Genomic DNA, 15,909 nt, shown 5'->3' with positions numbered 1-15,909 from the left:
TATGTAGAGGCCAGGCCTAGGGCAGTGGAGGTGCCCGGGTGGAAGAGAAGGCAGACCAGGCCTGAGAGAGGCAGCAGAGTGGGGTAATTAAGGACTCACTCGCCTCTGGAGCCAGACTGGGCTCGAATCCTGGCTCTGCCACTTAGAGTCATGTGACTTTGAACAAGTTTCTTTACCTTCTGTGTTAAAGAGTTGCCAGATTTAACCAATAAAATCACAGGGCTCCCAGTGAAATTTGAATTTTAGATAAGCAATGAATAATGTTTTAGTATAAGTATGTCTTACATAACACTGGGACATACTTGTAGTAAAATATTAATCATTGCTTATCTAAAAAACTGGGGTTCAGAGTGACTTCCCCAAAGCTACACACGTCAAGAGTAGGAGAGAAGGGAATTCACCCTAATGCATCTGCCTCCTGCATCGACACAGCTTTCCAGAGAGGGAGTCTGAGCCTGTGCCTCACCCCCGCACTTAGCATGGCATATTTGTTGAATTAATGAGTGACTCAATACATCACGTATAACTTTTATTCATAAGTTGATTTAATAAGTATTTGTGGTATGCCTATCGTGTGCCAAGCACTCAGAAGATTCTAAGTACTGGGGAGAATACAGCAATAAACTCACAGATGGAGTTATTACCTTATGCACAGACCTTCTATTCTATTGTGGGGAGAGGAGAGGAGCAGTAACCAAATATAGCAGTTTATTGTAGGTTAAATGATAAGAGATATGGAGAAAAACAGAGAGGAGGAATAAAAGGTCCAGGGTGGGGGTGCTCACTGAGCAGGTGACACCTGAACAGAGACCTACCTAGGGAAGTATGAGAGTGAGCCATTGGGGGAAAGAGTGCCAGAGAGAGGGGTTAGCACATGAAAAGGCACTGAGGTAGGACCATGTCTGTTGGGTTCAAGGCACAGTGAGGAGTGAGCGAGAGGGGCCCAGGACTGAGAGATAAGAAGGGGACGTGAGGCAGCCACCGGAAGTGCTCTGGTCTTTCCCTGAGGGAAATGGGAGCCTCAGCAGGTAGTTGAGAGGAGAAGGGACATGACCCTGAGGGCTAAACTGCTGTAGATAACGGGAGGGCCTGGGTGAAGCAGAGGGACCATCACGAGGCTTTGACCAGGGGGTGTAACGGTGGGAGATGGGGATCTGACTCATGCTCTTCTGAAGAGGCAGAGAAGGTCAAGGCCATCCAGTTTGCATGGAGGGAGGTGACTGGGTCCAGGGCAGCAGTGGTATGAAGTAATGTTCACTTACCCTTATCATCAGCTAATCAAGGTCATGGGAGGCCTGAGTCACTGTCAGGGAAGATGGCACCCCTCCAAAATAGAAAGAGGAGATTGGCTACTCCGATTTTGTGGCCCTGGACTTCCATAATTTTGTCTGTCTCCCAGAGCAGGCTTTGCTTGGGGTCCCCCTTGGCTTGCAAATGGTTGGAGCCGGCTCATCACAGAGCCCCTACTGTTGCTTCAATACTAAGGAAACAAAGACATGTAAACCCACAACACCAGCAAGAAAGGGAGGCGAGGAAGAGGAGGAGGTGAGGGGAGAAAGGAGTGGAGGAAGGAAGGAAAAAGAAAGGATGGAGAGAAGGAGAGATGAGTAATGAGGAGGTTCCATTCACAAGAGTGATAAAAATATAAAATACTTGGTTGTAAACTTAACAGGAATGTGTAGCGGCTGTGTGTAGACTACTATAAAGCATTACTGAGATACCTAAAGGAATTCTTGGGTAAATGGAAACGTGTACCTTGGGGGTAGCACTTAATATTCTAAATATGCAGTTCTCCATACATACATTTAATGGCATAACAATAAAAATTCCAATAGGAGTTTTTTTTAAAATCACTTAATGTCTTGATTTGAAAAGGTAAGAATAGCTAATATTTTTAAAGAATAATAAAAAGAAGCCAGGTAATGACAGGTATTAAAAATAGATTATAAAACTGCAATAACTTAAAAATTGTTGGGCTGGCCCAGAAATGCTAAATCAATGGAGCAGACTTAACTGACCCTAACAGAGCTGCAAGGGGAAGCAGCGGTGTTCACAGCTTGTCCCTGTCCTTACGTTTTTGGCAACACTTTATCCTTTTCGGCTTAAATGCCTTAGATTTTCAGAACATCTTGGGAAGTAAGCTGGGCTGGCATCATTAAGCCCATTTATCAGAAGAGCAAATGAAAGTCCATGAGGATGGAGCAACTTGTCCAGGCTGACCTGGCAAGTTCCTGGCAGAGGATCTACCCCAGGCCAGGACCCTGGATCCCAGCTCTGGGGTTGTCTTATGGCTCTTTGGCACCATCACGATGACCTCATGGAAATCCATGACATCAGGCCATGTGTGAGCTGTGCCTCAGTGTCCCCATCTGGAGCAATCTTGGGCTATTGGGGCAGGATGGAGGTGGGAGATGGGCTGAGCTTCATCACTCCCTGCCCTGCATAGAGGAGAGCCCAGGAAGAGGGCATGCTCCAACAGGCTAAAGGCCAAGAAGTTGTTTAATTAAACAAATATGTATTTATTGGGTGCCCACTACCTTCCAGGCACTGGCAGGCCCTGGGCAGCACCACAACCCACTTAGGATCTTTTTTGCTTTCCCTTCTGCTTCCCCATCCCACCCCCTACCACATCTCAGAGCCTTCTTTCATGTCTATTGCCCCTTGGCTCCTTTTGACCAAGAGGCAATGTGACCTATTGGTAGAAATACTGTATAGCAGATTCATCATTGATGGGCTGGAGTCCTGGTCCTGGTTCTGACACAATTTGATTCTGGGGCTGCAGTTTCACTTCCTTTGGTGGTGATTCCTTTACTTGTTGGGAGAACAGTACCCCCATCCCAACCTAGCTCCCGGTAGGTGCTGTAACTCCTGAGCAGGAGCCAGCAAACTGTGGCCTGTGGGCTAAAGCTGCCCACCACCTGCTTATGTGCATCCCACACACTAAGCATGGATTTTACATTATTAAATGGTTGGGAAAAAATCTAAAGAACAATAATATTTTGTGACATGTGAAAATTACATGAAATTCAAGTTTTGGTGTCCATAGCGTTTTACTTGAACAACTACAGTCACTCACTTAGGTGTCATCTACAGGTGCTTTCCTTTTGCAAAGGTCAGGTAGAGTAGTTGTGACAGAGACCAAGTGGCCCTCAAGCCTAAAATATTTACTATCTGGCCTTTACAGAAAAAGTTTGCTTGTCCCTGGTCTAAAATATTAGAACAATGCTCTGGAAGTCACTTTATACATGGAGGGACGTATGGGTGACTAAGTCTGGGCATGGAGAATGGGCCAGTGAAGGTCTAGCAGGGAAGGAAAACCTAACCTTCTGAGTTGATGGACCTCGAGAACCAGATTGGACATTCTACCAGACTGTTACCTGAGAAGGCAAGGAGCTCCAGGGGGCTGCCCAATGAGAGGGAAGGGAGGGAGGCAATGCCCACCTAGCTAGTTATTGGGCCAAACCCACATTACAACGCCCCCTGCTACATCCACCCTCAGGCATCACAGCCCTCCCCACCCCACCCTCAGACACCACAGCCACCCCACCCTCAACCCTCATTCCAAGACTATCTTAGTGTCAGGCATGGCCTACCCTCCTTCCCTCCAGCCCCACTCACGTGATCTCGTTGTTCATGTCGGTGATGTCCACTCTGTCCAGGAACCATCCTGCTTTATTGCCCGCATTGTCATGGCGAATCCGAATCTTGGTCAGGGGCCCCAGGTCAATGGCATAGACAGTGAAGGTGTCTGTCTGGGAAGGGCCAAGGTAGCACTCAGAGGGGTGGCACCCTCCCCACCTGGCCACGAGCTTCACCCTCCCAGGACCTAAGGCTGCTGTAAGACCCAAACCAGCAAGAGGCGCCCAGATTTATGTTGTGAGATATGTGTGTGAGGGGGGGCTGTTGCATGGGTGCGTGCTGTGTGTGCACATGTGTGCATAAACCCCTTCGACCACAGATTTTAATCAAGTACCTACTATGAGCTAAAGTGTAAGTCCAAAGAGACTTACAGAAACAGAAGTACTGGGTTTGCTCGCTATTGAGGTGGGAAGACAGAATGTGTGCGAGTGGATGTATATGCACTGGAGGAAACAGGAAACAGATGGCACTAGGACCCTATAAGTGAATGAGATCTTCTTAGCTATAACTTTTTAAACTCTTTGACCCCAGATCATAGTAGCTATACTTTTTCAAGGAAAGTACTGAAACAGAAATAAACCATGATCTTCAAGTCATGGGAAGGGAGTTGAAAGAAGAACCAGGGGTCTCTGAAATAAATTAGTAATAAGGCCAGAAGTATTTTAAGGAATTTGGTTTAGTTCTTTCTTCCTCTGTGTTGATGAAGGAACCTGGCTTTAGGATGAGGGCAGGAATGGAAAAGGTGAGATGAGGTATAGTCTTCTGTCCAGAGGATATTGTGCAATTTCTAAGGATAAAGATGACAGCTTTATTTTTCATGCTTTTCCCACTACACTAGGAAGAGGGAGTGGGTGCATTTCTTTCAGTGCTCAAAAGCTTTTGTGGCTTCATTGCCTCAGGATACAGTCAGGTTCCTCAGCCAGTTTTTCAAGGCCCTCATTCCCCACACCCCTTAGGTTGGTTCCATCAAGCTTCCTAGAGGCAGCACCCACCATGGCTCAGCATTAACCGCAGCCAGTAGCAAAGACTCACTGTCCTACACTGGCCTTCCACATTTCTACTCTCACATCTTTGTCCTGAGGTCCTGTCTTCGGAGAACACCTCTCACTGCCATCTTTGGACATCTACACCATACTCATCCACCAAGGCCATCCATTTACATCTCTCCTTCCACCAAAGCACCATCTTATGGTCACACTTCCTTCCTGAACCCCTGCTCCACCTACTCAGCACCTGAGTGTCTGCTGCCCAAACTACCTCCAGTGAGGGAGTCCCTGTGGGCTTCGTGGAGCTGGACCCCCACCTGTACCTTTCTTATGCTCTCCACCAAAAGTGTTGGTACTTCCACAGCTGGTTGGGTTGGACGAAGCTCACTGCTGGACACAGCAGTCATTGTGGGAACCACCAGAGGGCTCCCTCTCTCTGAGTCCCAATCACTTACCCAAGGGCCAGAAAGTCCATACCCTACCTGCCCCGGCTGAAACTTGCTGGACTTGTCTGAAATCCTCAGGGGACGCTCGCCTGTGTCCCCGTACTCCTCGCCATAGATGGTCAGGAAGACGTTGGCACTGGTGCCAGCCTTGGGTATATTCCCCGTGATAACCTGCACCTGGTAGGTGTTGGCTGGAGACAGAGAAAGATGAAACATTGAGGACACCCAGGCCTCTGAGTGCACCTGAGACTCAGTCTCCGGGACCCAGGTGGGTGGTGGAAGCTGGAAGTATCTACAGATACCCCCCATCTACACTGACCTGGAACCGAATTTGCCCCTCCTCTCTACCCAAGACTTTTTCTTTTTTGCGGTAAAGCCCAAGAGGTCATGAGTCTTGGGGAAATTCACCCTCATCAGCCCTCCTACCGCATGTCCCTATCGCTGAGTTATATCAGGGCTCCTCCCGAGAGCCCTGGGACAAGAGCAATGCTCACCCCCGACGGGGACCTGTCCATGGTGGCGTTTAAGACCCGTGTCGGGAGAGCTATTTGGGACCCACGATGGGAGCCCGCCCCTGGGGCTTCCCTGTGAGAGGACAGCTAGGTGGCGCCCGGTCCCCGGGGTCCTTGGGGGGGCTGCCTGACCCCCGCTCAGGCTTACGCTCAGGACCCGACCGGCCGGAGGGCGCCAGCTCCACGACAATTTCACTGTCCTCCTTGCCCCGCGCCAGCCAGCGGTTGGGAGCGAACTTGTACTCCTCAATCACCTCCTCCATGCCCGGCTCCAGCTCCTCCTCCTCCTCCTCCTCGCTCTCCTCCTCCTCCTCCTCTTCCGACGAGGACTCCTCCGACGAGGACTCCTCCTCGCTCTCACCCTCCTCGTCGCTGCCCTTCTTCTTCTTCTTCTTCCTCTGCAGCTTGGCCTTCAGGCGCTCCTTCCGGAGCAGCTGCCGCAGCTTGTCTTTCTCCTTCTGCCTGCGGGCCTCCTCCTCGGGCGTGAGCTCCTCCTCCCGCACCATCAGGTGCCGCAGCCACAGCATGTCCACGAACCAGCCGGGCGAGAAGCCCTCGCCCGTGTGCCCCAGCCGCACCTTGAACACCTCCCCGACGTCGGCCGCCTCCAGCTGCGCACAGAGGGGGTGACTGCGGTGGCCCGGCGTCCTCCCCGCGCGCCCCGCACGGCCAGGCCCGGCTGGTGTGCGGGGTCACGGGGAGAGAGGCTCGGGGCCTCCAAGCTCGGAGGCTTCCACGGCTCCCACTCGGGCACACCCAGCCTGCTTTCTCCGCCCGCCTTCCAGGACCTCTTGCCTAGCCCCCCCTTCCCACATTTATTTCCTTCTAAACCCCTGTGGTGGTTGAGGTGATCTCCCTGCTTCTCTCCCTCCCCCCCCACCCCCCCAAACACTCACACATCACACTAATCACGCACATCTCACTCTCTCCTATTATTCCTGTTTCCACATCTTTATTTGTACAGTTCCCTCACCAGAGTGCCTTTATTCCAACCTCTAACTAAAACCTATTCGCTCAGGCTCCTGAGCTTAACTTTTACATACTTGTCAGTTGGTGCTTTTCAGTGACCTAAAAATCATATATGACTTTTGTAAGACACACACACAAAAATGTTATTTTTGAAAGACAAAAATCTCACCCATGCTGCCAGAGGCCAAGGAGAGCTCGGAAGGAGCCCAGAGCTTAGCCGAGCTCCTGGCCTGGTCTGGCCTGGCCTGAATGGACATCCTTTTTATCCACATGAGCTGCCCTCTGTCCTCCCAAGTGGGAATTCCTAAGAGCAGGGGCCGTTTGTTCTCGCTTCTCTCCCCCACTGGGCCCAGCACAGGCTCAAAGGGCAGTGTGGGTGAGTTTAGCTTTTCTTCAGGGGACCAGGTCCTAGGCCTTCCATCAGCCGCTCAATTCTAAGCCTCACAATGAGGTGAGGTCTGGCTCCTGCAAAACTCAGGGAGCCCCTGCCAGTCTCATCAGTCTGTCAGCATCCTGCTGACCTGCCCTCTTCTCAGTGTTTGACACTCCTCAAAGTCCAGTTTCACCAGTTCTCCCAATTACATGCCAGGGAAACCAAGGCCCGGGACTGTCCCATGAGTTGCACAGTGTCCCATAATTGGAGCCCAGACCAAAACGAAAACTCAGATCTTCTGATTCTCTGTTAATAAAGCCACAATGCAGCCAAAACCACCTTTGTGAGAAAATTACCAGCCCAAGTGGAGCCCAGGATCCCTGGGAAAGAGGAATTTCTTCTTCTCAGCTACTTAGGGGATGGGCTCCTGACCTACTGAGTCCCTTCCCAGCACATTGGATCTCCTTTCCAGCTTTTTCCAGGTCACAGTGTCCCTGTGGTCAGCCTGCCCAGGGAGACCTGCTCCTGTCCCCTCTCCCCCATCTGTCTGCCCAGCTGTGAAAGCATCCACCATACCCAGCCAGTCGGTCAGCATCTAGATGTGCCGCTCTGTTACATCTCCATGACTGGTTACTGTTTCCCAAACACTTTGCCTGACGCTGACTATTTCGATCCTTCCAGGCAGGTATTATAAAGCCAGGTTTGAACCAGGAAGAATCTGAGGCTCACAGAGGTACAAGGCGAGGGCCTCCTCCACCTCCTCAGCAGTGCATGGAGGGGTTGACTCAGTGAGGCCCCATCCAGCACTAGCGTTCTGTACACCGGCAACGCTGGCCCAGCTCAGCCCAGACCTTCTCTACTGGGCACTGGGTTAGGACTTTTTGCTGAGGGCCCAGCTGCTTGTGTCACACAAATACACACAGAGCACCAGCCTGAACATGCTCCCTATACAAATGCATGTGCGCGCGCACACACACACACACACACACACACACACACACACTCTCTCATATTCTGTATCAAATATTCATGTGTCCCCCAAAGAGCACCATCCTTGCATCTTCCTCTCCTGTTAACGATATGCCCATATCCTCATCTCCTTTCTCCTCTACTCAAAGGGGAGTGTTGGGGCCCAGGGGCACTCAAAGCACCACCACGAGACCCCATGGCCTCCTAGTATCCTGCCTGGGACGCATGGCCCTGTCCTCAGGCCAACAGAGCTGTAGAACCAGAGGCCTAGTGCCAAAATTTGCTAAAGTAGATTTATCTACTCCATCGCTTCTCAGAACTGGCAGCACATTAGTATCATTGGTAGAGCTTTTCAAAGCATCCCCAGAAATTTCTCACTTCGCTGATCGGGGTATGGAGCAATTTTTTCTTAAAGCTCTCCAGGTGATTCTAATAAGAAGCCAGAGAACCACTGATCTAGTCCAATCCCTTCCATTTCAGGTGTTCACCGGGCCCTCTGTTGGCCTTCCCCCCACACACCTGGAACGTGTCCTTGGATGCCCGCTCAAAAACTTTCGAGCGGCTGGAGAGGAACAGCACTTCTGTCTTGCCTTTCTCGCCATAGATCTGTATGTAGACTTGGGCAGTGGTGGTGGCGCCGCCCACATCTCCCGTCCAAACCTCAACCTCATAGTGGACCACTGGGTGGGCATGTGGGGAGAGAAATAGAACATTTAGTAATCATTACAATAGCAACGATAGTAACAAAAATTATTTCCCAAGCCAGTACTTGTGTCTGGTGCTTCATAGACATCATCTCATCTAATTCTCTCATCAATATCACGCGTAAGTACTATGATCCCCATTTTACAGGTGGACAAACAGAGGCATAGAGGAACTGAGTAGGTGGCAGGAATGGCAAACCCAAGCAATCAGACTCTAAAACTGAGTCATCCACCGCACCACATGTGTCCTCCAGAACCAGAAATGCGGAGTAGTCAATACACCAGCTGGCACTCTCGGTTGTGTGCCTCCCCCTGGATACACACCATGGGGCAGAAGGAAGCAAAGGCTGTTTGTTTGTTTCTTTTTTCAGTACAGGGCAAGGGTTTGGAATTATAATTATTATTTAAATATATATACGTTTCAGATGATACCAACAGGTACATCCACACACACAGAGTTGTCTATATTTTTCAGGATGGCTTTACCAAGTTGTTAGAGGGTGAAAATGTGTTATAGGTACACAGCACTAGAGGGCACCTCCCAGTGGAGAGGGAAATGCCTTCCAGAACTATGAGGCCATAAAATTTCAAAGTGACTGTTACAAGACTTGCCCTCTCAGCAGTGCTGTAAGACAATAACATGATATTCTTTTTCAAGTGAAGATTTTTATTTTCAGCAAGATGATCTTCCATTACCATAGCAATGTGTGAAATTTGGGGCTGAAAACAACAGGACTAGCTGTGAGTTTGAAGAAGTTGAACTAGAAATACCAGGCTCAGCTGGGAGTGAGGGTGGGCTAGCACATGGACAATAGGGGGTACGGTAAAAGATGACATTCTGAATGGAGAGAACCCCCAACCCCATTCTGTCCCTTGGTTCTCAGAACAATAGGCAGCCAGGATGATACAAAATTAGGACAAATCAAAATGAGCAATCAGAGAACAAGAACCCGCTATTGGAAATTAATATGGGGTCGCTGAAATAGAATATTCCACAGCAAGGATAAAGTCAAGAACAGCTCTGAAGAACAAAAAGGAAATCTGTTCCCAAGAACAAAATGACAAATTTTAGAAAGGCTAGAAAATCAGAGGAAGTCCAATATCTTACTAAGAGTTCAGTTCTAATGAAAACAAAGGGAACAGAGAGTTGGTGATCATCAAAGAAATAATACAAAATAAGTCCCCAAACTAAAAAATGTGTCTCAATTGAAAAAGCCCATGAGTTCCAAGAGCAATGGATGAAACTAAAATCACAAAAGGCAGTGAAGACATCATGAAATTTTAGAATGCCAGAGATAGAAATAGGATCCTATAAGCTCTTAGAGAGGAAAAAAGCCCCAAAGTGTTGGATCACAGGATGGCATCAGACTTCTCAATTGCAACACAGGGAGCTAGGAGATGGTAGAAAATTTTCTTCTAAACTCTAAGGGAAAAATGAGTTCAACTCAGGATTCCGTAGCAAGTCAAACTATTGATCAACTATGAGAGTAGATGAAAGACATTTGCAGACCAGCAAAGTCTCAACATTTCTCTCCCATGCACCTTTTCTCAGGAGAAAGTGTTCTACTGACATGAGGAAATAAACCAAAGAAGAGGAAGACATGAAACCCAGGAAGTGGGAAACCAAAAAAGAGGAATTTCCAAAAAGATGGCAAAAAGGAATTCCCCAAAGGACAGCTTTGTGGCAGCCTAGAGAGCAGGACAGAGGCTCCTAAAGAAATGTCTTAAGACAGGGGTTGGGGAGGAAAGAGGTAGAGAGGAAATCAACAGGATTCCTGTTGGGTTTGAACATATGCACAAGTTTTTAGTTTTGTTAGAGCCATGGAGATAAGGTGGTGTTATGGGAGAACTGTGTCTCCCCAAAGTCATATGTTGAAACCCTAATCTTTAGTATCTCAGAATGGGACTGTATTTGGAGATAGGGCCTTTAAAGAGGTGATTAAGTTAAAATGGGCTATTAGGGTTAAAGCCTAATCCAACATGATGGGTGACTTTATAAGAGGAGGAACCTAGGACACAGACATGCCCAAGCACAGAGGGAAGACCATGTGAACACATAGTAAGAAGGCAGCCATCTGCAAAGCAAGAGAAAGGCCTCACAAGAAACCCAAACTATTCACACCTTGATCTTGGACTGCCAGCCTCCGGAACTGAGAAAATAAATGTCTGTTGTTTAAGCCACCTAGACTGTGTTATTTTGTTATGGCAGACCAAGCACACTTACATAGATAGGTGGGCATATAGATGGGTATATAGAAATACAGATGGGTGTATAGAAAACTACGCAAATGAAAAAACGAGGCTATCACCAACTCCAGGAAAAAACCCAGAAAGTTGTACAAAAGATGAAATACAATCATTGTATAGAAGCTATCTCAGCAGTGAATGATATTTGCATAGTCATAATAAGGTAAAAATTGAATATTGATTTAATTTTACTGAAGGTTGAAGGAGGGGAAGTGTGTAGGCGTACACGTGCACTCATGTACATGCATACGTGCTGAAAGACCTAAATCCTCCTCTCCCAAAGTAGGGAGTCAGTAGCTAATCTATGGCTGAAAAATCAGGAAATTGACAAGCAGATTATTTAAAGTGTGGAGATAAATTTCAGAAGAAAAAGCTAAAGCAGTTTAAAAGTCGTTACCTCTGAAGAAGGGGGATGAGGTAGGGGGAAGGGAACTCCTGCTCTTTCACCTTTTTGCTGTTAACTAGTACCTGTATTACTCTGTTGGAAATCGAGTTCTAATTCATAAAAAGAGGGAAGGAGTTGATTCTTCACACTGGCAGGTACCACTACAAAATGTGATGTGACACAGCCCTCAAGGAACCCACAGGTTAGTTGGGGACAGAAAATGCACACACAAAAGACACAAAGGGTCCGGAAGAGGAGGTGAGTTTGGATTGGGGCTCCTTCTCGGGGGAGCTTCCTATGGAAGTGAGCCTTGGGCAAGTTGTTTCAGGGTAGATGTAGAGATGCAGAGCTGAGGAAAGTGACCTTCTTTGTGCCTGGTTTTGGTTCCACTGTCTTCCTGACCCTCTAGAAAACCTCTTGTTTCTCTGAGCCCTACCATAATCTATGGCTCTTGCATTATGTGCAATGAGTGGCTGATCATCCTGAACTTCACCTTCATTCACAGATGTCACCACCCTGTCCATCAAGGCCCCCCCCCCCATGCCATTGCTAACCCCCTCAGCCTGCTTCATTTTCTTCATCATAGCTCTTACTTGGCATTGTTGTGTATATTTATTGTTTGTTTCCCCTGGTGGAATGTAAAATCCATGAGGACAGGATTTTATTTTTCTCATGGCTGCCCCGACAGAGCCCAGGGCAGTGCTGGCTCAGAGAAACATTGATATATATTTATTGAATAAATAAACAGCTTAATCTCCTCAGCCAGTCTTCCCAGGGGAAGACATGGACTATGTCCTCTTGTACACAGGGTTGAGAATGTACATTTCTTATGAAGTCACTTGCTGCCTTTAGCCAAGAACAGAATGTTTCATCCTATGAGTCCTCAGTTTCCCCATCTGTACAATGAGCCCTCTTCCCTCCCAGAAAATGGTACCAGTGGCAACTGGAAGCCCCCATTTTCTCCCCTCGGACTCCCCCTTGAAGACAAGACCCAAGTTGCCACATAGTCCTTCCTCTACCCTACCCCACCTCACAGAGAAATAATGCTGATATCCCCACCCCTGCCACCTCCATACATTTCTGGATCTCCACGACCTCACTGGGATAGAGCTCCACCTGCAGGCGCCCGTCAGCCTGGTTCTTGTCCAGCCAGCGGTTGGCAGGGAAGGTGTACTGCTTGCCTTGGCGGGGCACGCGGATCTGCACACTGCCCAGGAACCAGCTGGCACCCCTGCCCGCGCCGTCGTGCCCGATCACCAGCCGGTTGATCTGGAAGGAAACCCAAGCTTCAGGTGAGCAAGGAGTCGGTGCCCAGAAACCTCCATGCCTCCATCCCTACCTTCCCAAACACCTGCACAAACTGTGACTCAGCCCCACCTCCAGTTCCTCAGGTGAGGGAAGAAGCTGGGTCTGAGTCCTGTCTGCCATCAGCCAGCTGGTGGGCTAGAGCACCACCTCTCCTGCCCAAGTCTCCTTTCCTTCCTCTTTAGTCCAGCTCACCTCCCAGGAAAGGTGTGAGAAGCAAGTGGGGGAAGAGGTGTGGCATGAACTTTGAAAGCTCAGGTATATACTTAGTAATGTTAGGCAGGTACTTAATATGCACTTAATAATAATGAGGTGACTTCAAAAGAAAGCAAACATGCCAAATATTAGCCATCTGTGTCTGGTAGCCATGTTACTGATGTGGCTTAGTTTTGTTTTAAACAATACACTGGTGCATGTGCTTCTGCATTTCTTCTTTGACACATCCATCCTATAGGTGACAGAATATGTGGACAGCCTCTCAGGGTGCTGTCATTCTCTGTCCAATTCCTCCTCTCCCTCTTGGACCGGAGGAACATTTTCTTCTTTCCAATAACACTCAGTTCTTCACTTGCTTTGCTATTTTACATTGTAACAGCTTTGCCCACAGGCAACATAGATGATCACATAGATGATCAGGTTACCATCCTTATATGTACTTGGCTCTTCAGTGTTCAAATTGCTTTTACATTTTTTTGAAATGTTGTTTACTGGGCAATTCTAATGTCAGACGGAATTATCAGATAGCCTTTGAGATCCCTTCCAGCCCCCCAGATTCACCCTGGGATGGTTTGGAGAGGTAATGTTAGCTATGAGTCTGGTGCCAAAACACCAGATTTAGAAAATTGGCCATGTCAGACCTGATCTCACTGTTATGAGTACCCAGTGCCTCTTTGCAGCTGGTAGTGGAAACACTGTCATAACTGAGTGCATGTAGCCAGGTCCCCTGCAATCATTGGGAGGAAACCAACTGTGTACAAACAGCCTGAGAGCTTTTTGGGTGCATGCCAAGGGACATGGAGAGCCTCATTGTCTTTCGGTGGTGCTGGGACTGTGACAGTCCTGGGGAGGGACTGCTGAAAGAATAAAGACAGAGATAAGTGTCTTCTACCTGATATGACAGGAAGCTCAATAAGGGCAGGGACTGTCTTTCAATTCCACACCTAGCACCTGACTTGGAGCAATAGTTATTGACGTGGAGCACTAGTGAATAACAGCTAGTGTTTACTGAGCACTTACTATATGCATGTGGGTGTAATTTACGCATGGTGGGTAAATGGAAACCTTGGGCTGTAGACCCAGGCCCACACTCTTAACCTCTTGGTCACACTGCTTGTTGAGTGGGGGAGGTTCAGAAATACAAGGAAGGGCCCAGATGCCCTCCCCCTTCCCTTGGATGTCCAATTTATCTTCCAGCTGCTGCTAGAAATCCTAAGAATAGGGAATAGCATTTCACTCTACAATTATTAACTCAGCTTAAAATGTAAATACATTTTGATTTTAAAATTTTTGATAGAAGCTCATTGCCTTCAAGGTATACACAACTGACCTGAGGTCATTTCCCAGCGAGTATTCTGATGAAGCACCTGAAATAGGGTGAGGTTGCCCAGAGGGGAGGGAGCAGGAGAGGTGGAGCTGTAGATGGGAACCTTGTTGCCATCTGAATTTCCACAAGCCACACCCTGAGAGGGGCAGGTGGCAGCACGAAGCCCAGCTCAGATGTTTCTAGAAATATTTCCAACCTCAGGTCCAGGGAGTTAGGCCCATGCTTCTCCAGATGAAGCACTCAGACCCCTTGCAGCAGGGCCTCCCGGAGCCCTGACAGAGAGAGACTCCCGGGTCCCCTCTCCCAAGGCAGAATCTCTCAGATGTGGCCTGGGGGTGTACACAGAAACACGCTTCCTGGGAATGACACTGACCCACACTCAGGCTTGCAACTAGGAAGTGTGTTCAGCTCCTTTCTTCAGTCCTCCTCTTTCCTTCCCTGCACACCAGTGTCCCCTTCTCCAGTGTCTGGAACCTAGGTTCACTGGTCCTGGCTACAGAGGTAAAGGAAATGGTGGGTCTACAGCCACTAAATACATGCATCCCATCCCCAAAGAGTGAGTACTCGGGAAGCTTAACCACTGTTCACATATCTTCTGCTGCTCTAGGGCATAGCTGGAAAATAATATACCTCATTAACTCCCACATGGGCTTTTTTCCCCCTTCAAAATAAGTTCATCTGTGTGTACAAGTGTGGTGTGATTGTGTGTGTCTGTGCGTGTATGTGTGTGTATCCACATGTAGGTAGATATATGCAGGGGAACAGGTGAGATGCTGCCATGTGCTCCTCGGAAGACTTACAGTTCCAATGTTCAAGGTCTCAAGGGTAAACTCGTCCACTCGGCCACGTTCAAAATAGTCCTTCAAGTTGTTGTCAGAGACAAGAAGGTCTTGCTTGATGGTGTCAGATTTATCCCCATAGAGCTTGATGTAGACTGTGGAGTCGGTGCTGGCCCCAGGAAGGTCCCCCGTCTTTAAGCTGATGTGATAGCGGTAGTCTGAACAGTTCGAGGCAGGAGGCAGGAAGGGAGGGGGTTAGTGCAGGGCTGTCGGGAAGCAGCGTGGAGCAGGAAGGTGGTCTGCAACCAGGGGGGACTCTTGCTTTCTCTAAGTAGCCCTGTGACTTGGGACAGGGCTCCCTTCATCCCTGTGGAGTCCCCTCATCTGCGACATCAGATTCTGACACCTGCTTGGCCTGCCCCCCACGTGTGAGCGTGTCAGAGCGGGAAAGCATGCAGTACTAACATGGACGAGACAAAGGACTGGACGCAATTCTTGTCTAATGGACGAGGTACCTGAGGAAAAGGGAGCGTCGACCTTTGCCAACAGTATTTAGTGCATTTTATACACAGTATTATTGCTAAGTGTTCTGACCTCGGCTTTATAAGTGAGGGTTCGAAGCCTCAGAAGCTTATGCGTTTGGCTCAAGATGTCAACAGCTGGCCAGTAGCCAGCCAGGAGTGAAGTCCTAATGTGGACCTAAAGCCCCCCGTTGTTAAGTGGGACACTGCCCTGACGCTACCCAGGGAGGTTTGCATCATCTGTGCACAAGGAAGGACAAAACCTCTAGGGAAAGGAGAAGCCGGTTAGCTTTAGCGTTATTGCTCCTGTTGATCTAATCAACAGAGGGCCAAATGCTCTCACGGCCCCAGCCCCAGGGCCACAGAGTCTGTGTGCACAGCTCGGAGAGACAGGAGATTTCCAGACCCTCCCTCAGAGCCTCTTCCTCCCCACCCTCTCCAGGGACGAAGTGAAGAGCAGGAACTTTCTCTAGGGCTTGCTTCTGTGCAGCCAAGGGGGGTGCCTGTCGCGCCCAGGGCCCAGCCATCACC

The 15,909-nt window shown here is 48.8% G+C and overlaps 1 protein-coding gene across 3 annotated transcripts in view; it reads right to left on the bottom strand.

Annotated features, from left to right (window-relative positions):
- LOXHD1 (lipoxygenase homology PLAT domains 1) overlaps positions 1 to 15,909 on the bottom strand; it is a gene marked incomplete at both ends in the record, with an annotated part of 135,828 nt that overhangs the window by 53,424 nt on the left and 66,495 nt on the right. For 2 of the 3 annotated variants that reach the window (XM_081150176.1, XM_081150177.1), the window contains 6 exons: positions 3,619 to 3,752; positions 5,108 to 5,262; positions 5,732 to 6,194; positions 8,414 to 8,574; positions 12,307 to 12,499; positions 14,879 to 15,075. In XM_081150176.1, the coding sequence (XP_081006302.1) occupies positions 3,619 to 3,752; positions 5,108 to 5,262; positions 5,732 to 6,194; positions 8,414 to 8,574; positions 12,307 to 12,499; positions 14,879 to 15,075 (1,303 nt within the window). The remainder of the gene's footprint in view (positions 1 to 3,618; positions 3,753 to 5,107; positions 5,263 to 5,731; positions 6,195 to 8,413; positions 8,575 to 12,306; positions 12,500 to 14,878; positions 15,076 to 15,909) is intronic. The other variant, XM_081150178.1, reaches the window with a different exon arrangement.

Source organism: Miniopterus schreibersii, assembly GCF_964146895.1.
Source record: "Miniopterus schreibersii genome assembly, chromosome: 10".
Taxonomy (NCBI): domain Eukaryota; kingdom Metazoa; phylum Chordata; class Mammalia; order Chiroptera; family Miniopteridae; genus Miniopterus; species Miniopterus schreibersii.
The sequence above is the reverse complement of the archived record's forward strand: the minus strand, read 5'-3'. Positions and strand labels throughout refer to the sequence as shown.